The 25,767-nt window shown below is 38.0% G+C and overlaps 1 protein-coding gene across 1 annotated transcript in view; it reads left to right on the top strand.

Moving 5' to 3' along the window:
- The window catches only part of LOC122796227 (snaclec rhodocetin subunit delta-like), a 329,386-nt gene that overhangs the window by 87,295 nt on the left and 216,324 nt on the right, over positions 1 to 25,767 (top strand). The window contains exon 3 of the mRNA XM_044064542.1: positions 1,446 to 1,570. Coding sequence (XP_043920477.1) covers positions 1,446 to 1,570 — 125 coding nt within the window. The remainder of the gene's footprint in view (positions 1 to 1,445; positions 1,571 to 25,767) is intronic.

The raw sequence follows: 25,767 nt of genomic DNA, 5'->3' as shown, positions 1-25,767 counted from the left end.
GGATGCTGGATGTCAGAAATACAGAAGGGGAGACAAGACAGAGCTATCTATCTGTCTATCTATATGCATATATATGTTGTTGTTGTGTCTTTCAGCTTTTTCCGGTTAGGGGTCGCCACAGTCGACTCTAGTCCACTAATGATTGGCAGTAGATTTTTATATGCTGAGTTGCCGCCCCTGATGCACAACCTTCAACGAAGGTACTCCCATTCACGCATGTCTCCACACAGAAGACGCTCTAGCTGAGAATCGAACAGGACAACGTCTTATTGTGAGGCGACAACGCTACCGCAGTATATATATATATATATATATATATATATATATATATATATATATACATATATACACACACATACACACACACACACACACACACACACACACACACACACACACACACACACACATACACATACACATATATATATATATATATATGTTGGTGACATTAGAAATATATATATATATATATATATATATATATATATATGTATATATATATATATATATATATATATATATATATATATATATATATATATATATATATATATATATATATATATATATATACACCTAGGTAAGGTTCAGAGTTAGGGTTAGGGGTTAGTTAGGGTCAGGGTTATTGTTAGAAGTATTTTGATGCTGTGCCTTTTATCATGAGCCTGTTATGCTGTTCAGAATTGTATTTGCAGTTGTGTTGTGTGTACTTTCATCATTATGTTTTCTGACAAATTGGTTTTGGATATTGATGGCTTTCATTTATATATACATGACAGGGCTGCATTCAGTTACACCATTTTTGGCAGCTTAACCTAGATCTCTCTGTGTACAAGGTTCTGATATATTCAACCAACCTACTTTACAGCAATATATGTTATTATATGATCATTCTCAAACTAACCATAATCCCATGCAGGGGATGTATCCTGCTTGCCTTAAACTAATGTCACTCAGTCGTATTCTTGAATAAAGTTGATAGAGATGGCAGATAATTTTGAGTTCTTTAACAGAATCCATTGTATCCACAAGGGCCCGCTCTTTCAAAAAAAGGAACAGCACCATGACAATAAGATGATGCAGACTGAAGAAAGATGCTAGATAGGAAGATCTGTGGAAGAATTATTTTATAGAAAGAGTAAAGGATGACAGAAACAACTTTCCTGAAGAGGAAGCATCATTAAAGATAGCAATGGAGTTCAGTTATGTTTGGGGAAGGGTATAAGGCAATTATTGTGATGGATATGAAAATATAATATGTAGGTAAAGTAAACTCTACCGATAATTTACTAGGCAAGGTCTGACCAGAATAGTTAGGCAAGGTGGTCGTATGTGCTATTAGAATCATAGTACCCTTATTCCTCTGTGGAAATGACACAGAAGTTGCCGCAAAGACTGACTAAAATAATATTAATTGAACCAATGTATTTTTATATTCACAGATATGGCTGAAAGTGCAGCGGAAAACTGCCTTTGTCTTCAAGGGGCCTGTCCAATGTACTGGTACCAGTACAAGGATTCATGCTATAGGCCTGTGATGATTCAAATGAGCTGGCCAGATGCTGAAGTAAGTGGTAACCGTATAACACTAAGGCAGTGAATGAGCATTCATTTCTCTCGTAAGTCAGATTGCAAAATTCATGCAATATGTTAAAAGGCCAAAAATATTCATTCCTTTTCCAGTGTATTCACTTCATACTGTAAGGATCACCCAATAAGTCTAAGTCATGGAATCAGTTCTGGATAGGACACCAGTCCATTGTATGAGGAAAACCTACACAAAAACACAAACATGCATGCATGCATATGTGTTCAAGCAATGCCAAGGATTGTCAATTCAATCCAACATATTGTTAGGAGTTAGGAGAAAATTAGTAGTCTTGGTAAAAACCCATATGATAGCACACAACATGTATAGTAGAACTAAGTGCTTTGGGTTAGTAATGCCCTGCACTGCTCTGCAACTCTATCAAAATGTATGAACTTGACTGCAAAGTCCCATGGAAAAGAGTCTTCATCTCATACACAAATATTTGTATAATCTGTATATCTACCTGTGTGCATGCGCACATGTCTGAGTGTGTGTGTGTGTGTGTGTGTGTGTGTGTGTGTGTGTGTGTGTGTGTGTGTGTGTGTGTGTGTGTGTGTGTGTGTGTGTGTGTGTGTGTGTTTAACATACGCTAAGATAGCCAGCCATCCTGTTGCTCTGCTTTATATTCCACTCAATGGGGTATATACTTTTAAAATAACTTGTCCTCTTTGCACATTTTTCATCTATATGTATAATTTCACAAAATGACTGGAGACAATTATCTGGCATTTTGTTGCATAATGATTGTTATTATATGTCATATTTTGCCAGAAGGAAGGCTTATTTTACATAACCAAGGATTAGAATATTTCCAAGGGACCATTTTATTTCCATGCCTGCAAGCATTTGTACTTGTTACTGTAATGCACTACATAGTTATGTGGGCTCCAGAAGGCACTGTTCTCCATATAACTAGGCTGTACTTTGTACTTGTTAAAGTTTTATACTACATTGGTAATTTGGACCCCTAAAGGTACTTTTCTTTATGTAACTATAGTGTGCACTTTATACTTGCTAAAGTGATGCACTATAGCATTGATGAGAACCCCAGAAGGCTGAATTCTCCATGTAACTAGTATGTACTTTGAACTTGTTAAAGTGATGTACTACACTAATGATGTTGGCCCCAGAAGGTACCATTTTGCATGTGACCAGTGTATACTTTGTCCTTGTTAAAGTGATGCACAACAGTGGTGATGAGAACCCCAAAAGGTTCTCTTCATCATTTAACTAGTGTCTACTTTGAACTTGTTAAAATGATGTGCTACACTAGTGATGTTGGCCCCAGAAGGTAGTGTGTGTGTGTGTGTGTGCGCGTGTGTGTGTGTGTGTGTGTGTGTGTGTGTGTGTGCGTGCGTGCGTGCGTGTGTGTGTGTGTGTGTGTGTGTGTGTGCGTGTGCATGTGTGTGTGTGTACATGTGAGTGTGCGCGTGTGTGTGTGTGTGTGTGTGTGTGTGTGTGTGTGTGTGTGTGTGTGTGTGTGTGTGTGTGTGTGTGTGTGTGTGTGTGTGTGTGTGTGTGTGTGTGTGTGTGTGTGTGTGTGTGTGTGTGTGTGTGTGTGTGTGGTTGCATCAGTAACATTATTTACACTGTGTTAGTAAGGTTTAAAAGCTTTTGGCCATGATTAAACTCTGAACTATAAAATCCTATGTTTAGAGGCATTTTTCTCCATTTGCATCCTGGAAGTCTATTCCCAAGAGTCTGGTTTAATTATACTATATGACATGTTAGTTGTCTACCTGTCATAGATGGTGAATCCCTGAGACTCAGATTGCCATGCTTTGAATAGTGGACCTATTTACTGGAAGAGCTTGTGGGGAGACAGACTGAGCAGTGGATGATGCCAGGAGGCCAGCTCTTCATCCTTGGGGAAGGATGTGGGGGTTTGAAGCAACCACATACTTTCTAGTAGAAAGTGGAGGTAAAAAGTGTGACTACATACATGTTGGTGGATTACAGAAATGGGAGATGGCTAGTGCAGACTGTCTTCTAGTCATACACTCAGGTGACTGTGTTCCCTGCATTTAAAATGTCCCTGCCACTTCTATAGTACGATGTTCTCCTGTTTAAGTCTGGCTTTGTAACAAGAAGCAAATGGGGCAGATGATCAATAAGAAAAGAACTGACTATCAGAAGTTGTGAAAGGGCTCAAAAATGAAGTAAAAGAAGAGTATACGATAGGACACAGCAAAGATTCCTTTTAAAATATACCATGTGAAATGCTCTCTCTGTACTAAAGTATGTACTGTACCTATGTAGATTCTCACCTTTGTTCAGTTTATTTTCCGAATGCTATTTTTATCATTCAGTTTGTTTCATTGTATTGATATTAGCAGACATGGGGTGTAAAAGATCATTACAGTGTCTGCATCCAGTTGAACAGCAGATCATCAATGATATTTCCAGCCCATTATGAAACTACATTCCCTGCCCACTGCTCAGATTCAGACTACATAGAAGTAAGGAGCTAATGAATCCCACAATATTACCTCTGCAGGTGCATGAGGGAATGACTTGGGATTCATGTCGAGAACATTGTTACTGCTGTGCATGAGGGAAGAACCTGGGACACACTTTGATAACATTCTCGCTGCCAGTGTATGAAGGCAGAACTTAGGACTCACACTGAGAACATTATCTCTGCAGGTGCCTGTGGGAATGATTTGGGACTCATGTTGAGAACGTTATCTCTGCAAGTGCACAAAGGAAGGAACTTGGGACTCACAATGAGAACATTATCTCTGCAGGTCCATGAATGAAGGACTTGAGACTCATGTTGAGAACATGATCTCTGCCAGGGTTTACTATCAAAATGTCGCCATTAAACAAATCCTGTTCATAACACCAACAAAACAAAGTGAAAGTAAAAATATATCTTAAGTCACAATGTCGAATCTGCTGAATGAATTCAGCAGATTCGACATTATCGCCAAACAAATCACGTGATGTCCATAGAGGAACTCAGGTAAATGAAACTCCTACACCTCACATCACGTTTTTGCAGGGGGCAAGCCCCCCTGCACCCCCGCTGTGGGGGTCTGTAACCCCCCACACCCCCTGCTAGCTATATATTCCAACTCTGAGATCACACTACAGTGAGGAAAGGGATGAATATCCCAAACTGCACTGTACCCCGATCTCTGTGCAATACTTCGAGTTCATATCAGCGAATGCAATGTGAATTCACTGATATAAACTTTTGAACACAAGGATGTTCAGCAACATGGAAAAATCGAACATCTATCTTTCAATTTTCCATCTGCAGAGCATCTCTGTTTGTCATTTTGATAGTAAACCCTCTGCCAGTGCATGAGGGAAGGACTTGCAACTTAAGTGAAAAACATTATTTCTGCAGTTGCACAAAGGAATGACTTGGAACTCATGTTGAGAACGTTATCTCTCCAGGTACATGATCAAAAGACTTGGGAGTCATGTTGAGAACATTACTTCTGCAGGTACAGGAACGAAGGACTTGGGGCTCATGTTGAGAAGATTATTTCTGCCAGTGCATGAGGAAAGAACTTGGGACTCACATTGAGAACATTATCTCTTCAGATGCAAGAACAAAGGAGTTGGTACTGATATTGCCAGCATTATCTCTGCTGGTGCATGATGGAAGGATTTGGGACTGATATTCATAGGTCCGTATGTTCATAGGTTCATAGGTAGGTACTAGGCTATCTGCCCAAGGGCATTTATAGGCCTAGCCAGAGTGTGTCTGCTTTCGCCACCCCATTGATTAATTAACTGAGCCTCTGTCAAGAAGAGCCAATGAAGTGATCCCAGGGGTGTATTTTCTGTTACCCATCCACTCGTCAAGGTTTCTGTTGAAGAGTGTTAGTGAGGGGCTCTGCCTAAGGTAGTTAGGAATTTTGTTCTAAAGCATGGGGAGTCTCTGTGACAGGAATCTATCCCTCCAACATGTTCTATTTATTGTTGTGGCGAGGTTTAGCTCACTATGTGGTAATTCATGGGTGTTTTGTTTTTCCCAAATGGGATGACTATGCATTTTTTGGCATTTAGCTTGAGACCATGACTTTGACACCGGGTGTCTATCTCAGTAAGGCCCTTTTGGAGAATATCCGTGTCAGCCGGAGAGTCAATTATGGCTCCCAGTTTGCAGTCATAGGTGAACTTGGTTAGCCATAGTCCTCGTGTGTTTGCCTGTACTTCTGAGAAGTATATGCCAAACAGTAGGGGTTCCAGGACTGAGCCTTGTGGAACACCACTTGTGACTGGTTTAGAGTCAGACCTGGAGCCCGCTCTTCTTACCATGTGAGTTCTGTCTGTAAGCCAGATGGCAACTCATCTTGTGACATAGGGGTTTATGTTCAGGCTGGTGAGTTTTTCTATAATTCCTGAGTGGGGAATGGTGTCAAAAGCCTTGGCAAGGTCAAGGTAGGCTGTGTAAACCACCTTCCCCTCATATGGCCTTGGTGACTGTCTCAAAGAAGTCAACCAGGTTTAGTAAGCATGATCTGCCCTTAACAAAGCCGAACTGGGTTGGGTCAAGTGTTTGAAGGTTCCCAATGTCTTTGTTAATGAGTTCCATGATGATGCACTCCATAGCCTTGCAGACCAGGCTAGTCAGGCTTATGGGGTGATAGTTACCAGGGTCAGTTGTGGCCCTTCCTTTGTGGAGCGGAATAACCATTGCTATGCACCATTCTGTGGCACATAGCCTGTGGAGAGGCTGAGGTTGAACAGTGTGTTTAGGTGGGGGATTAGTTTGTTCTGTAGTTTGTGCAAGACGCTGCCTAGAACACCATCTGGCCCCACTGATGCTGTGCTTTTGGCTTTTGAAAGGGCTGTTTTCATTTCATTTCTGGGACACTACACTTTTCCAGTATTGTTGTGGGCCCTTTTGGGGGTGAGAGGGGGTTGAAGTTTGCACTAAATCTATCTGCCAGGATGTTGGCAATATCAGTAGGTTCAGTATATTTTGTGTTATTTTGCACTAGCTCAGAGCATATCTGCAAGTTACCACTTAGATTCTTGACATAGCTAAAGAAGGCTTTGTGGTTATCTTTTGAATCCTTGGCTATTTTTCTTTCGAAGTTAGCCTTGGGTGATTTTATGAAGGACCTTAGTTTCTTACTGATACTGATGTCTTTCCTTCTTGGGATATGTTTTTTTTCTGAACTAGCTTCCTCCTTCTATTGTATAGCCTGTTTATGGCAAGGGTCCACCAGACTGGTTTCCTTCTCTTAGGGGAGTGAGTCTTGGTTTTGCTAGGGATGGCATGATCCATGCATCCTTGTAGGTACTCATAGAGTGCATTTGAAAAGGTTCCTGCATCTTGGACACTGTTATCCTTTAGCGTGGGGGCTGTGAAACTTACCACCTCTGTCTTAAGTAAGGTGAAGTTTGCTATAGAAAAGTTTTTCACTGTGGTTTCCTTGGTTGGGGGTGGTGGTGTGGTGTGGACATCCAGAGTGATTAGTTTATGGTCTGATCTAACCAGTGACGGGTTGACCTCCGGTGCGGAACACCTGTCGCCCATGTTAGTGATGACCAAGTCCAATATGTTTTCACCTCTGGTAGGGGAGTTTACCAGCTGATCCAGGGCATTTGACTTGACAAATTCCAGGAAGCGCAGGACCTGGGAGTTTGTACTTGAGGAGTTTTCCCAGTTAACAGTAGGATAATTGAAATTTCCCAATATCAGGGTGTTTGGTAGGACCTTCATGTTTTCCAATGTCTCCAGAAAGGCAAAGTGGTGGTCCTGGGTTATGGAGGGTGATCTGTTGCAGGCCACAATTTGCATTGCAAATTTGCCTGATGTTAGTTGCACATGGATGATCTCAGAGGTATCATGCTGCACCACTAACCTGGAGGTGTAGGTATCCTTGATGAATATGGATACACCCCCTCCTTTTGTGTTTCCGTCCATGTTCTGTGGCCGAAATGCATGGTATGAGTTGTAGCCCGGTAGTGCTGGGGTGTTCTGTGGAGACTTGAACCAGGTTTCAGTTACTGCACGATGTCGACGTTCTCCATACTGAGGAGTGCTTCGAGTGCGTGCATTCTGAGATTTAAACTCCTGGCTTTGAGTAGCATAACCCTCATTTGTTTATTTGTGCTATTTACAGAGGTGGGTTTGACTTTTGATCCTTGCCTAAAAAAGGCACTATGGGAGCAGCAAGAGCCTTGGGCAGTATTTGAAAGCCTAGGGGTGACAGGTGCAAGCTGTCTCTTGTGAAGCAATGAGGCTTGTCGAGCATGTCATCCCTGGCTGACAGACACTGGATCCCCTTTGAATGACACCAGAAGCATAGCCAGTTGTTGAAATTGATCATTGTTTTCTTTATACTGTGGTATCATTCTTGGTGAGGGCAGGATGCTACTCAGGGTCAGGGTCATACCCATCTAGGCTACAGGATGAGAGAGCTCTTCCATGTCTCTTTTCATGTAGTCCAGGGAGGTACATCTCAGGTCATTCACAACAACATGAACAATGACAGAGTCATATTTGTACTTCTTCTGGAGTGACCTGAGTGCTTGTGTTATATGACAGATTCTGACTCCCGACAGGCAGCTAACAGTAACCTTCTCCTTGTCCAGCCTAGTGAGAGGGATGTCAGTGTGCCTGACTATAGAGTTGCCTATTATTAGTGTGTTAGGTATGTTATTTGACCTTAAGGGCTGGGATTGCACGGCACACTGATTTTGTGTTTTATGTGTTGTCTGGTTTGTGATGGGAGGAGCAGGTTTTTTGGGTGTCTGCTTTGGAGGTCTCTGATGCTTTTGCAGGTTTTTATTTAGAGCCTCCGAGTATGATTTCATGTATTTATGTGTATTTTTTAACATCGCTGGTTTAGTAAGTCTATATAAGGCTGGAGGTGTGGTGCAAGTGTTAACCATCTCCTCATGACTGCCTGTTCCAGTCTTGGGTGGAGAGAGCTTAGCCTCCAATTTAGCTATATAATTGCATCTCTCGCATATGTTAATATTTTGTGGTAGGAAGCCCAAAATGGTCTATAAACTACTAACTTCTGGGCTGGAACCACTCCTCCAGGGACAGATAGCTGCTCAAAGCTCCCTCTCTCACAGGTGAACAGAGAAACCTCCTTCTATCCAAGTAAGGTATGGGCAACTCAGAAACTTGTAACACAGCCCTGAATTCAGCACTAGCCTGAAAAATGGACTACACTAGCTTAGAAAGGTGGGAAACAAGGACATTTTTTTTTTGAAAAGATAAGGCAAAAACAGTAAAACATACACTTAAAACAGCTTTAGATGACTACAAGCAATCAGAAAAGACTTTTAAAAAAATTACCCAATTAACCAGTAAAAAAAATCTCAAAACTGAGCCCTGTTCCTGTAGTCTTAAATCAGACAAGTTCTAACTGCACATTCCTGCCACTGGGGTGTAGGGGAACCTTCTCCAAAAAATAAGGCCTGGATTAGTGCTCAAGTTATACAAACAAAGCCAGATTCAGCAGGCCTGAATCTAGTTTATGCGACAGCAAACAAGGCACACCAATTTCAGTAAGAAACAGTTAAACTATGCAGGCACTATAAGCTTCTAACCAGAAATTCCCAGCTCAGAAGGGCAGAGTCCAGCCTCTCCTCCCACAAAAGTTCAGACCAAAAACCTTCTTAATGTAAAATGACTGGCCTGAAGCCCAAGTACTTAAACCAGAACTAATACACTTTTAGAATAACAGACACTGAGCCTTTAATGAGCAGTTCCCAACTTAGAAGGATGTAAGCTACCTTTCCTGCCACAACAGTGCAGACCACAAACCTTCTTAATGTAAAACAACTGGTCTGAAGCCCAAGTGCTTAAACCAAAAGGCTTAGAATGATATTTGCACTTTAATCAGTTACTACCAAGCAGTAATAAATACAACTGAATACATTTAAGAAGGCCTGGATTAGTGCTCAAGTTTTACAAACAAAGCTAGATTCAGCAGGCCTGGATCTAGTCTATGCTACAGCAAACAAGGTGCACCAATTTCAGTAAGAAATAGTTCAAATATGCAGGCACTATAAGCCTTTAACCAGAAATTCCCAGCTCAGAAGGGTAGAGTCCAGCTTCTCCTCCCACAAGAGTGCAGACCACAAACCTTCTTAATGTAAAATAACTGGCCTGAAACCCAATTTCTTAAACCACAACTAATACACTTTAAGAATAACAGACACTGAGCCTTCAATCAGCAGTTCCCAACTTAGAAGGATGTAAGCTATCTGTCCTGCCACAACAGTGCATACCACAAACCTTCTTAATGTAAAACAACTGGTCTGAAGCCCAAGTGCTTAAAAGAAAAGGCTTAGAATGACAGTCACACCAAGCAGGAATAAATACAATTGAGTACTTTTAAGATGATGCAACAGCAAAATAAAGTAATAAAGTAGAAGAAACACAAATACAGTAAAAGCAGATGAATAAAGTGCATTTTTTTGAGTGAGCAAATGAGATGGGCCCAGGAGGAGTATCCAAATGCAAATTTACAAAAAAGGCAGGCAGTTTCAAAGCCACCAAGATTAATAACAAAACAAAAGCAGGGAGGGTGGGTAGGGAACTAACTGAAAACACAGAGCCACAACTTCCAGTTAGATAGTATTCAGTGCAACACAAATAAATCAATTTAAATACTGTATTATTTGAAAAAAGTGCAGATAAAGACTTACTTAAATTCATTTATACGTCTAGTTGATTGCAGGTCGGTCTTAGCTGGCCAAATCTCAGAGTTTAAGCAGAAAATAATCCAAAATGTACCACTTATATAAGGCAGAAACCGAATATCAATGAAGTGAAACTACCCTCACTTATCACTGGCTATGCAGGAATTCTAACAAGCACTAAATTCTAACAAGCATTAACTGAAAAAAACAGAGCCACAACTTCCAACTAGATAGTACTCAATGCAAACAAATAATCAATTTAAATGCTGTATTATTTGAAAAAAGTGCAGATAAAGATTTACTTAAATTAACTTATATGTCCAGTTAATTGCAGGTAGGTCTTAGCCAGCCAAAGCTCAAAGTTTAAGCAGAAAATAATCCAAAATGTATCACTTATATAAAGCAGAAACCGAATATCAATGAAGTGAAACTACTCTCACTTATCACTGGCTATGCAGGAATTCTAACAAGCACTAAATTCTAATGAGCATTAACTGAAAAAACAGAACCACAACTTCCAGCTAGATAGTATTCAATGCAACACAAATAAATCAATTTAAATGCTGTATTATTTGAAAAAAGTGCAGATAAAGATTTACTTAAATTCACTTATATGTCCAGTTGATTGCAGGTAGGTTTTAGCCAGCCAAAGCTCAGAGTTTAAGCAGAAAATAATCCAAAATGTACCACTTATATAACGCAGAAACCGAATATCAATGAAGTGAAACTACCTCCACTTATCACTGGCTATGCAGGAATTCTAACAAGCACTAAAGTTTAACAAGCATTAACTGAAAAAAAGAGCCACAACTTCCAGCTAGATAGTATTCAATGCAACACAAATAAATCAATTTAAATACTGTATTATTTGAAAAAAGTGCAGATAAAGATTTACTTAAATTCATTTATACGTCTAGTTGATTGCAGGTCGGTCTTAGCTGGTCAAAGCTCAGAGTTTAAGCAGAAAATAATCCAAAATGTACCACTTATATAAGGCAGAAACCGAATATCAGTGAAGTGAAACTACCCCCACTTATCATTGGCTATGCAGGAATTCTAACAAGCACTACTTTTTAACAAGCATTAACTGAGAAAAAGAGCCACAACTTCCAGCTAGATAGTATTCAATGCAACACAAATAAATCAATTTAAATGCTGTATTATTTGAAAAAAGTGCAGATAAAGGTTTACTTAAATTCACTTATACATCCAGTTGATTGCATGTAGGTCTTAGCCGGCCAAAGCTCAGAGTTTAAGCAGAAAATAATCCAAAATGTACCACTTATATAAGGCAGAAACCGAATATCAATGAAGTGAAACTATCCCCACTTATCACTGGCTTTGCAGGAATTCTAACAAGCACTAAATTCTAACAAGCATTAACTGAAAAAACAGAGACACTTCCAGCTAGATAGTATTCAATGCAACACAAATAAATCAATTTAAATGCTGTATTATTTGAAAAAAGTGCAGATAAAGATTTACTTAAATTCACTTATATGTCCAGTTGATTGCAGGTAGGTTTTAGCCAGCCAAAGCTCAGAGTTTAAGCAGAAAATAATCCAAAATGTACCACTTATATAACACAGAAACCGAATATCAATGAAGTGAAACTACCCCCACTTATCACTGGCTATGCAGGAATTCTAACAAGCACTAAATTTTAACAAGCATTAACTGAAAAAAACAGAGCCACAACTTCCAACTAGATAGTACTCAATGCAAACAAATAATCAATTTAAATACTGTATTATTTTAAAAAAGTGCAGATAAAGATTTACTTAAATTCACTTATACGTCGAGTTGATTGCAGGTAGGTCTTAGCCAGCCAAAGCTCAGAGTTTAAGCAGAAAATAATCCAAAATGTACCACTTATATAAGGCAGAAACCGAATATCAGTGAAGTGAAACTACCCCCACTTATCACTGGCTATGCAGGAATTCTAACAAGCACTAAATTTTAACAAGCATTAACTAAGAAAAAGAGCCACAACTTCCAGCTAGATAGTATTCAATGCAACACAAATAAATCGATTTAAATGCTGTATTATTTGAAAAAAGTGCAGATAAAGATTTACTTAAATTCACTTATACATCCAGTTGATTGCATGTAGGTCTTAGCCGGCCAAAGCTCAGAGTTTAAGCAGAAAATAATCCAAAATGTACCACTTATATAAGGCAGAAACCGAATATCAGTGAAGTGAAACTACCCCCACTTATCACTGGCTATGCAGGAATTCTAACAAGCACTAAATTTTAACAAGCATTAACTAAGAAAAAGAGCCACAACTTCCAGCTAGATAGTATTCAATGCAACACAAATAAATCAATTTAAATGCTGTATTATTTGAAAAAAGTGCAGATAAAGATTTACTTAAATTCACTTATACATCCAGTTGATTGCATGTAGGTCTTAGCCGGCCAAAGCTCAGAGTTTAAGCAGAAAATAATCCAAAATGTACCACTTATATAAGGCAGAAACCGAATATCAATGAAGTGAAACTATCCCCACTTATCACTGGCTTTGCAGGAATTCTAACAAGCACTAAATTCTAACAAGCATTAACTGAAAAAACAGAGACACTTCCAGCTAGATAGTATTCAATGCAACACAAATAAATCAATTTAAATGCTGTATAATTTGAAAAAAAGTGCAAATAAAGATTTGTGTAAATTCACTTATATGTCCAGTTAATTGCAGATAGGTCTTAGCCAGCCAAAGCTCAAAGTTTAAGCAGAAAATAATCCAAAATGTATCACTTATATAAAGCAGAAACCGAATATCAATGAAGTGAAACTACCCTCACTTATCACTGGCTATGCAGGAATTCTAACAACACTAAATTCTAATAAGCATTAACTGAAAAAACAGAACCACAACTTCCAACTAGATAGTATTCAATGCAACACAAATAAATCAATTTAAATGCTGTATTATTTGAAAAAGTGCAGTTAAAGATTTAGTTAAATTCACTTATATGTCCAGTTGATTGCAGGTAGGTTTTAGCCAGCCAAAGCTCAGAGTTTAAGCAGAAAATAATCCAAAACGTACCACTTATATAACGCAGAAACCGAATATTAAAGAAGTGCAACTGCCACCACTTATCACTGGCTATGCAGGAATTCTAACAAGCACTAAATGTTAACAAGTATTAACTGAAAAAAAGAGCCACAACTTCCAGCTAGATAGTATTCAATGCAACACAAATAAATCAATTTAAATACTGTATTATTTGAAAAAAGTGCAGATAAAGATTTACTTAAATTCACTTATACATCCAGTTGATTGCAGGTAGGTCTTAGCCGGCCAAAGCTCAGAGTTTAAGTAGAAAATAATCCAAAATGTACCACTTATATAAGGCAGAAACCAAATATCAGTGAAGTGAAACTAACCCCACTTATCAATGGCTATGCAGGAATTCTAACTAGCACTAAATTCTAACAAGCATTAACTGAAAAAACAGAGCCACAACTTTCAGCTAGATAGTATTCAATGCAACACAAATAAATCAATTTAAATACTGTATTATTTGAAAAAAGTGCAGATAAAGATTTACTTAAATTCATGTATACGTCCAGTTGATTGCAGGTAGGTCTTAGCCAGCCAAAGCTCTGAGTTTAAGTAGAAAATAATCCAAAATGTACCACTTATATAAAGCAGAAACCGAATATCAGTGAAGTGAAACTAAACCCACTTATCACTGGCTATGCAGGAATTCTAACAAGCATTAACTGAAGAAACAGAGCCACAGCTTCCAGCTAGATAGTATTCAATGCAACACAAATAAATCAATTTAAATGCTGTATTATTTGAAAAAAGTGCAGATAAAGATTTACTTAAATTCACTTATATGTCCAGTTGATTGCAAGTAGGTCTTAGCTGGCCAAAGCTCAGAGTTTAAGCAGAAAATAATCCAAAATGTACCACTTATAAAATGCAGAAACTGAATATCAATGAAGTGAAACTACCCCCACTTATCACTGGCTATGCAGAAATTCTAACAAGCACTAAATTCTAACAAACATTAACTGAAAAAACAGAGCCACAACTTCCAACTAGATAGTACTCAATGCAAACAAATAATCCATTTAAATGCTGTATTATTTGAAAAAAGTGCAGATAAAGATTTACTTAAATTCACTTATACGTCCAGTTGATTGCAGGTAGGTCTTAGCCAGCCAAAGCTCAGAGTTTAAGCAGAAAATAATCCAAAATGTACCACTTATAAAATGCAGAAACTGAATATCAATGAAGTGAAACTACCCCCACTTATCACTGGCTATGCAGGAATTCTAACAAGCACTAAATTTTAACAAGCATTAACTGGGAAAAAGAGCCACAACTTCCAGCTAGATAGTATTCAATGCAACACAAATAAATCAATTTAAATACTGTATTATTTGAAAAAAGTGCAGATAAAGATTTACTTAAATTCACTTATATGTCCAGTTGATTGCAGGTCGGTCTTAGCTGGCGAAAGCTCAGAGTTTAAGTGATTGATTACTAGGTTAATGACCACAGGGGGGCTTTTTAAACCTAGTTATGACTCCAAATGTATCTGGTAAGTTTTGATACCTAGGGTTATTTTCTGGGGTATATGTAGGTTTGGGTATGGGTGGTCAAGATTTTATAGGCTGTTTTTCTCTACTAGAGACCCAGGTGCCAGACCAGAGGTGAATTTTGCATTCCCCATCCACTGGTCCAAGTTTCATTTGAATTGGGTTAAGGAAGAACTCTTCTTCACATGGATGGGAAGCCTGTTCCAGAGAATGGGTAGTCTCTGAGACACATGACTGTCCTTCCAGTATGTCTTATTTATGTTGCCGATGAGGTTACGTCCCTAGTTCAGGTAACCCTGATGCTATTTGTTTTGCAGAAGTGTAACAGGTCCAACATAGTGAGATCAAAGAATGCCTTGTAGGCCAGGCATAGATTTCCTCTCAGCAATCTGTAGGAGTCTGAGTACATGGACAGGGATTTGAGGCTTGTTGTTTAGGCCATGCATTGTTTTTGTGAGGAATCTCTGTGGATGTTTCAGTTTATGCATATTCTTGACCATGTACATACAAAAGGGGGTACTGTACTCAGTGAATGGTCTGATAAAGTTTGAGTACAATGGAATATGGACCTAGATGCCATACTCATACTTATAAGTTGCACAATATAGAATGATTTCCTTATTATAATAAACACATGATAATAAAAGGCCAGGTAACTCTCTATATGTGCTCCCAAATCCATGGACACTGGATCTACTCATAGAGGTACTTCATAAATGTTGTAGTTTCCAGGGGTAGCCATCTTCCTATTATGCATTTGTTGGCATTGAATTTTAGACCATGTCTCTGGCACCAGTTATTAGTTTGTGTAAAGCCTTTTTTGAGGATATTGGTGTCACTGGGGGATTCTATGACATTACCTAGTTTGCAACTGTCTGCCAACTTAGTCAGCCAGAGGCCTTGACATTGGCCTTGATTTCTGAGAAGTAGATGGTAAAAGGAATTGCCCAAACAGTGAGCTTTGAGAGACTCCACTAGTGACTGCCCTCTATGTGGGAGTAGACTCCCTTATCCTAACTTTTTTGAGTTCTATTTTTGAGCCAACTGGCTATATACCTAATTGTGTGAGTTTATCTACAATGCCTAAGTGGGTTTTTTAGCAAATTCTTTTGCAAGGTCAACACAGGCAGTGTTTCACCATTTTGCCCTCATCCACTGCTTTTATGACCTTCTCTTATAAGTCCACCAGGTTGAATAGGCATTATCTGCCCTTGACAAAATCAGAATGGGTTGGATCTAGTGTCTGAAGTTTTTCCATCATCATCATCATCATCATCATCATCATCATCATCAATCCCTTTTTTCCCATTTTCTACATGAGGTTTGAGGGTCATGTCAACTGTTGCCATCTCTCTTGATTCAATGCCACTCTCCTATTTTCATGGACAATCATGTCTGACTGCCAGAGCTTCTGTCTCACACAATCCATCCATTTTTTTGCTGGATGCCCTTATCTCCTCTTCCTTCCTCCTGTCTGTCACAAATCTTCTTTACCTTGCTTTCCTGCACATGTACCCAAACCATCATGATCTGTTCTCTTTGACATTCTCAGCAATTGGAGCTATTTGGCTTCTGCTCTGATGTCTTCATTTCTTTATTTGTCCCGCGGTATGCATCCTAGCACCCATCTCAGGAACTTCATCCCTAGCACCTCTAGCTTCCTCAACAGCTCTGCCTTCACTGCCCTAGTTTATATACCATACAGTAGTACTGGTCTCACCACTGCCCTATACACCTTACTTATTCTTCTGTCAAACACTACCCATGACACAATATGCCATTTGGTTGTAGCCCTTCTGATTCTAGCTTGGAACACATCAGTCAGACTTCCCTTCACCTCCACACCCCTTCCCAGATACTAGACACTGTTAACATGTTCCACAATTTTTCCTTCTGAAAGAATTGATGATACTGTACTATACTGGAATTAACTAGAAACAACTGAAATGAGACTGGAACGGAAGTGTTTATTTGTTGATTACCCAAACTCATGCTGAACAGGTGCCAGTCTCTCCTTTATGGGCCAAGTCTTGTGTACTTTCAGAATGAATTTTCCAAACACTGTAGTTCATTTAATAAGGCTTTATTAGATGTTTACAATATCTGAACACTGTCTTCATTAACAGTGCTGATAAACAATAACAGTCGGTAGAAATGCTGGAATGCTGGTTAACAGTGCTGCTAAATATATCCAAAGTTTCTGCACATATATTCTGATTGTCCTGAATAATGTAAACTAAAACAGCCTTTATTTGACCTGTCTTCTGTACTCAGGATCGAGTGTCTGTATTGTAGCTTCCTTTCTGAAATGCTGGATATTTAATCTTTTCTGTATATCAGGTCAAACTAACTAACTGACTTCCCTAACTGTATCTGAAGTATATTTTAATAATACCAAAACCCTGTAATGCTTTACATGCCTACTTAGCCTTGGTTCTCAGGCCTTGTCTTGTTTTGCAGTCTTGCAGGTACCTAGCTGTCCCATTATCTAACATTTCCTTGATTCTTCCCTTGAGAAAGAGAACAGAAAAAGAACAGTCTATAGTCTTCTCTTGGGAACTGTTCTCTTATGCTTGACCAGCAAGGTTATTCTTTCTTTTTGCTTAACTGTCTTTTGTAAAATGCGTTCATAAATGAAACACAATTCTGATGCTATATTTCTAGGCCTATTTTACCTTTTAGTCTGTCTAATGCCTAATAATTACTTTAAAATGGAAGTCCCTAATCTAACACCTACTATTTCAGTTTTCATCTTTATTTGATTCCCCCATTTCCTGCCATTACAACTGTCTTATCTATACTCAGTTTCATCTCATTTGCCTTCACTTTTGCATACCATTCCCCTATCCTTTGCTGAAGTTCCTGCTCAGAGTCTGCCTGTAATGCCACATTGTTTACATACAGCAACTATGTTAGTCTGTCCCCTCCAACCTATTTGCTGATGTAATCCAACACCAATATGAAAAACAGTGGAATCAGAGCCAAACCATGATGAGCACCCACTCCCACTGGGAAACCCTCTGTAAGACCAAACACTGTTCATATGTGAGTCACTGGGTTCTTGTACATAGCCTGCAATACTTCTAACCATCAGCTGTGAATCTGCATGTTTCAGCCTTTTTATTGACCTCATTGGCAAAGTGGGGTTTGGCTTTATTGACCCGAATGCAACAATAAAGATATAAAAAGTCAAAAAAAAAAAAAGAAAAAAAAGAAAAAAAAAGTCATGGGCATTCAGAACCTATCTAACTGAAGCACTTGATGTCCTTAAGGTGTCATTTACTTATATCACATGGACCTCCATTGCAGGAGGTTTAAAGGATCACACAGTGAAAACTCTAGCATGGCAGGGTTTTGCTTGTAATTTTAAAGGTTTCTTCATGTGATCTTTTTACCCTTTGGTTGATATATGTATATATGTATATATATAATATATAATATAATATATATATATATATATATATATATGTGTGTGTGTGTGTGTGTGTGTGGTTTACTATCATGTTTTCGAAACGCATTCCATTAAATGCACACATCCGCAAAAAATAAAAATGAAAATAAAAATATCATTCACGTAAATCAATGACACTGGTAATGTCAACAAGTCATCATTCGACATATTCGACATTACCCAGTGTACCCTGCCTACAGCCATGTACAACTAACATATTGCAGAGGGGGCATGTACCCCTGCACCTCCCACACCCCCTGCTCATTATATACACAAACTCTGATATCACACTACAGTGAGGAAATGGGTACATTTCCCGATCCCCACTGTACTGCGATGATTTCCAAGCAGAACATCAACTTCAGCATAGCGAATGCACACTAGCATTCACTGTTGTGGTGTCGACCATTTTTCGTTCGGCCTTCCATGAACTGGAAAATAGCCTTTCAACTATCCCAGTTCAACTGCATGCTGTCTGAAATTATGATAGTAAAGTGATATATATACATACATATATACACACACACACACACACACACACACACACATACATATATGTGTATATATATATATATATATATATATATATATATATATATATATATATATATATACATATATGTGTGTGTGTGTGTCTGTGTGTGGATATGTGTGCATGTGTGTGTGTGTGTGTATATATATATATATATATATATATATATATATATATATATATATATATATATATGTATATATATATATGGGTCTACTATGGTTGATTGAAAACTCACTTGACTGAAAATGAAATTACTAGGACCACTTCATGAAAGCTCACTTCACTGAAAACTCATTTCTTTGAAACTCATTTCATTGAAAGTTATAAATGGCCTTTTCCCCACTGTAGTACAACCCTGGAGTTAGTATATAAAGTAAGGGGGGGTGTAGGGGGCACAGCCCCCCACATTGGGAGGTGTGGGGGCATAGCCCCCCATATATTATAAACAATTTAAACTATACACAGTGATACTGCAATAAATAACTGTTTCCAAAAGAGAATATATAACAAAGATATGTGGGGGCTTTGCCCCCCACATACCCCCCTTACTTTATATACATAACTCCAGGGTCGCACTGCAGTGCAAAAAAGGCAATTTATAACTTTCAGTGAAATGAGTTTCAGTCAAGTGAGTTTTCAGTGAAGTGAGCTTTCAGTGAAGTGGTCCTAGTAATTTCATTTTCAATCAAGTGAGTTTTCAATCAACCGTAGTAGACCCATATATATATATATATATATATATATATATATATATATATATATATATATATATATATATTTATATATATGGGTCTACTTTGATTCTCTGAAAATTCATTTCACTGAATTTCAATTCACCCTCAAAAAAAATCACTGAAAGCTCAAATCACTGAAAACTCATTTCACTGAATCACATTTCACTGAATGTAGGTACGGTTTGGCAAATAAAACATATATGCCCTTTTCCCCACTGTAGTGTGATCCTGGAGTTAGTATATATAGTTAGGGGGTGTGGGGGGCACAGCCCCCCACAATGGGAGGTGTTGAGGCATAGACCCTCCCCACCTACTTAGCTTTTATATTTATACATCTCATTTCACTGAAAGCTAACAATATAAAACCAAAATTAGGCGAGTGGCTATGGCCCCCACCCCCCAGCCCTCCACACCCCCCAACTATATATACTAATTCCAAGATTGCACTACAGTGGGGAAAAAGGGCATATACATTTTAATTGCCCAACAGTACTGATATTCAGTGAAATGTGATTCAGTGAAATGAGTTTTCAGTGATCTGAGCTTTCAATGATTTGTTGTGAGTGTTTTGAAATTCAGTGAAATTAATTTTCAGTGAATCAAAGTAGACCCATATATATATATATATATATATATATATATATATATATATATATAGATAGAGAGAGAGAGAGAGAGACATTTTTGCATGCACATGAGTTATTTATATATATATATATATATATATATATATATATATATATATATATATATATATATATATATATATATATATATATATATACACATTTATAGAGAAAGAGGTGCAGGGCACTGGATAGACTGAGCATCTGCATTAGCACACGGAATCCTGTCATGAAAACATTGAAACTACAAATGCCAACATGTTCTGAGCATGCTCCTGTGATTAACCCAGAGTGGAGCAAACTCACTTCAAGTGTTTTTGCAGGGGAGAAAGCCTCACTGAACCTTCTGTTAATTACGGGTCCACTACATAATTTTAAAGGTTCAAAATCCCAAGCATCAGAATGCCAACATTCAGATGCTCAAGATTTTGAAATCTCGGAAAAAAACACACACACACAGTCCAAACTCATGTTTTTGCAGGGGGGCAAGCCCCCTGCACTCCTCACAGCCCCCGCTACTTAAATATACCAACTCCAAGATCATACTACATTGCAAAGAATGGGAAAGCTCCGATTATGCATTGTACAGTAATCTCCATTATACACTTTTGAGATTTCAAAATCTCAAGCATCTGAGCGTCAGGATTCTGATGCTCAGGATTTTGAACTTTCGAAATTGTATAGTGGACCCGTTAATTACATATACTAACTCTGAGACCACACAATCCCCAGGGAAAGGGAAAATTCCCCTACCCAGGAATTATTGCTCTCACACACCTGTTGACCATCTGTGTGCATCAATCAAATGGTGTTGGTGTAAGTGCACAGTTGATCCAGTCCACCCATGTAATGACACAAAAATTGAGGTTCGTTTTATCTAAAATTCATTTCATCAGCATTACATTTTATTGAAAATTGTTCAGTGGTATAGAAAATGGTTGCTGGTATAGTTTTGGAACATAGAAATTGCAGTGCAAATTAGTGTAGATCAGTATTTGCACCATGCAAGTACCCTCTGCTATGTTATGCCACCATCTCTAGAAGTTTATGTATGTGCACCACCAATGATTCGGTGTGTGAGGAGCATTCACTTTTATCAACCATTGTGCAACTATGAGGTTGGCATAGTAATGTTGGGGGGTAGCCCCCTTGAAATTAGCATATTAATATTAGGAGCAAGAAGCCTCCCACATGGGGCTGCAGCGGAGCTTGACCAGTGCAAGGAAGCTTTGTAGGTATATTTAGAGTATTAGAGTACATGAAATTTTCAATTAAGTGTATTTTGATGAAATATAGTGTCATAAAAGTGAGTTTTTAATAAAATGTAACAGTTTTTTTTGCCAATGAAGGGAAATTGCAGTAAAATGAAACAGAGTTTTGTGTGTGTGTGTGTGTGTGTGTGTGTGTGTGTGTGTGTGTGTGTGTGTGTGTGTGTGTGTGTGTGTGTGTTTGGGTGTATGTATTTTGTGTGTGTGTGTGTGTGTGTGTGTGTGTGTGTGTGTGTGTGTGTGTGTGTGTGTGTGTGTGTGTGTGTGTGTATGTATGTATGTATATATATGTATGTATGTATGAATATATATATATATATATATATATATATATATATATATGTATGTATAGATACAGAGAGGTGTCACTCATTCTGTCACGTCTGCAGTTCATTGCTAGACTAAATTACTTCAGATATTACACTGAGTGGAGATTTCTTTTTGTTAAATATTGAAGATGTTAGCAGAACTAAATATGGGTTTAGGATACTGTCCAACAACTGGAGCACCCCAAAGCTCTGTCATAGCCACACTTCCCTTCTCCATTTTCATTAACAAACTGCCCTGTGACCTTCCCACTCTACAGCATGTCCTACATGCTGACGACATGGTCATCTTTAGAGCCAACTACAACCATTCAGCTATACAAACACAACCCCAAGAAGGCCTTGATTCCCTGAATTTCTGGCTCATTAACCAAAATTGGTACTTAACCCCACAAAAACAAAGTGTGTGCTAGTTGGCAATATACAGAAAGTTAAAAAAAAATCACCAAAGCTTCTCAATATCAAGACCCTTAGTGGCGCATCCACAGAAACAACCACTTCCTTCAAATAGCTCAGTTTGCCGCCTGCTCACGAGCACCAGTGCTTCACTCTTAAAAAAGCCAAATGGATCCCAGTGCTTCACAAAGTTTACCTACTTTTAGGGTCTCTCTTCTAACTCCTCCATCTTAAACCATTCACATCACAGCTGTTATTTTTTATAACAAACAAACTCATTGCAGCCTGCAACCATATGTTTTCAGTTTGTCTTTGTCAAATTGCAAGGTAAGATCTGAGGCATCCATGGGTTATGGGATATGCTCCATGAGTAATTACAAATGTAATCCCTAGGTTAGTTAGCACTGAGTTTACTCACCATCTAAATTTCCTTTGTATCATGGAAGCCAAGGACTTAATTTGCTCTAGTGACTTGGTTGTGATGGTCTCACAGACTTTAGTAGTTATTTCTGAATTTTGCTCATATGTACATTTACCTGGAGTACCATCTAGCTGGAGGCAGGGATGTCCCCAGTGTTTCCAGGAAAGTAGATGCCATAATACAAGTTCTTAGCCCATCTGAGTGAAAAAGGATTAACGGCTAAACACTTTCTTTTAGCTGAGTATGCCAAAAGGGTCTAGCTGGAGACAGATGTCAAACTGGACCCATATAAATGTGCGTTTATTCCCAGGTTAGCCAAGCATTGTATTGCATACTTCAAAACTTCCAGGGATTAGACATGAATCAGGTTGTCGATGTATGGTTAAATATGACACCCCTCCATTCTGATGTGTGCAAATGCTGGAGCTAAACATTTGGTAAAAGGCATCAGAGCTGTAAAAAGAAAATCAGAGAGGTCAACTGGGTGTTCTTTGACCCTGCTATGAACTTGAAAGACCTTTTTTGCCCCTATTAGGAATATAAAGCTTGTCATCCTTCATGTCCAGGGTCACCATTAGATCATCTTGTTTGGGAAGAGAAATATGATCCTGCATAATTATTATTATTATTATTATTATTATTAATCATCATCATCATTTTAAATTTACAAGCTCGGTTAACCTGGTAATGTCCAAATGTAGAACTGATTTAAATGTATATGACTTAGCAAAACATTGGAATGGAGTGCTACAGTGGGAGTCACTGCTGATAGCTACAGACCCTGACGGACAGCATAAAAATCTTAGCTGTACTGGGGGTCTGTCCATACTCAAGGTACAAAGGTAAAAACCACCAACCCTATGTGAAGTGTGGAACAAGCCATTTCTGTATTTGTACTAGAGTTGAACTTTAAAAAAGCAATCTCTGAGGTACAGGAAGGCCTGCTTCATTTCCACTTTAACCAAGATATCCTCAGCGGTTGTGGTGAGACCAAGGATATTAATGTACCTCAACTGAGACATCTTGTAACTGACTGCACTGTACTCTGCATCATAAGAAAGCCCCCAGAGACCACCAACAAGGTTAAAGTTTAGGAATGGTACCCTGGTTGTTATAAAGAATAGCCATAGCATGTTGCTAGAATCTGTAAATGGCAGTAACCATGCATCAGTTAATAAAAAAATCTACTATTCCTTTATCCATATGGTGGTCACATTAGTGTTCTTACATATATTTAAGCAGCAGAGGAGAACTTAAAAACACCAATTTTGTGGTAGGAGGGGGAGGAATGGAATAAGAGTAAACATTCTGGAAGGCTACAGATTTACAGAGTTTGAGCAGTAGCCGCTTGTTAATGAAATCCCTGTAGCATCCTTGCAATCAGAATGTGTAACCAAATAAACTTTAGTGGTTTGAATATAAAAAGATCTTATAATGCCCTGACACATAAGTAGGTGCAAGGCTGGCATGCCTGCTTGAAGGTGGTTATGGGTTATCCTTACAGAATGCTAAATACATGCACAAAATGCCACAGATGCCAAAATCTACTTTTAATCACTATGTAGTTAGATCAGAAAATGAATAAAAGTAAGAGATGCATTGAAAATCATAACCAGGCAAGCTTCACCATTTGCATCAGCTTTCCCAATGGGAACTAAACTTCTAGCCACACATTATAGAATTCCACTCAACACACAATGACACCCAATCAAGCTAGCTTTCCATCACAGTTTGTTGGCTACACTCGTTAAAACTAGTAACACTCAAATGTAAAATGTTTTCTTGTTTCTCTTTCTGTGGATTATATTTTCCATGTAATACATACTCTGCACTTCCTTTAGCTTGCAGGAATAATAGTGCAGAAAGTAACTTTGGCCACATTAGAAAACTGCTGCAGTGTCTTCTGTCCCCAAGCCACATAATAGGGAAGTATTTTCAAATGCCATGCATTTCAACCTTTTATTCTTTTATCTTATTGTATTAAACACATGTATTACAAATCTAGACCTTTCACAAAACAGATAAAGGCTGCATTTATAAATGAAGTAATGCCTTCGCTGAAGGAAGCTTGACAGAGCAATAGACAAGTTAGGTACTTCTTTTAAATGTTTTCAGATAAAGAATAATTCTCGGACTTAAATGACAGATATTAAATAATTTACTAAAGTTCAATAACACAGTTCTTAGTTGCATTAAGTGTCAGTAATTCAACAGGTAGCACATTTGTATTTAGTACAGAAGGCTGTGGGTTCTATTCCCACACTGAATAGTTGGATTACTGGATGTTGCACTCTGTAGTGTGCTGTCCTTCAGGTGAGACATTAAACTGAAGCCCCATCTACCTAAGCTGGTGGTAGCTCAGCTGCATATAAAGGGTCCCATATCCTCAAAAATGTTTCTTGTTTTTTCAAATACATTTGAATGAATTCCATAGTATTTATATATAACATCTTAAATAACTATGTACACTATTTACATTAGCCTGACAATATAACAGATTTTACTGTATACAGTTACTTTATAAGTATGTCCAATCCATTATCAGAGTGTCTGATCAATTATTGTATAGTGTCAATCAATGATAAGACTTTTCCCCAAGGGTTGTTGATAAATGGCTTTGGATAAATTCTTAGTTCTTTAATTTTAATTTCCAATAATGCAGTGGTCTTCAGTAGGCTATAGAAGTCTTACAAAGTTGGTATTGTGTGTGTATTCCATGTTCTCGTTATACACTTCCTTGAAATTGTAAGTATAGCCAATACTAGATACATGTTTGATCTGTTCAAATAAGGACCTTTGTTCACATTTAATAATACAAGAGTTTTAGTTAAATAAAATGATTCATTATATAAAGCTTGTAGAAAGTTATTAATACCATTCTAAAATGGCTTAATTTTAACACAATCAAAGAAAATGTGGTTCAAATTTGCATTGTGTACTTGCTCACATCGCCAACATATTCCTTTTATGGAAGAACTAATTTTACTGATTTTATCTGGGGTTAAGAATGCTCTGTGCAAGCATTTCTAATTAAAAACTTTCTAGTATTACGTAAAGGATGTATAATTTATCGATAATAAGGTATTTGTTTTAATATATTCAGTTAACTGTATTGAGTGTCCTTTTGTTATATATTTCCAATATCAGGATTGGGTGTTGTTTTATAGTTTGCCAATATTTTGTAAAATTATGAAATACCATTTCCCATGTCAAAGTCATTATATAT

Source organism: Protopterus annectens, chromosome 3.part0, assembly GCF_019279795.1.
Source record: "Protopterus annectens isolate FY-2018-M chromosome 3.part0, PAN1.0, whole genome shotgun sequence".
In the NCBI taxonomy this organism is placed as follows: domain Eukaryota; kingdom Metazoa; phylum Chordata; order Ceratodontiformes; family Protopteridae; genus Protopterus; species Protopterus annectens.
The sequence above is the reverse complement of the archived record's forward strand: the minus strand, read 5'-3'. Positions and strand labels throughout refer to the sequence as shown.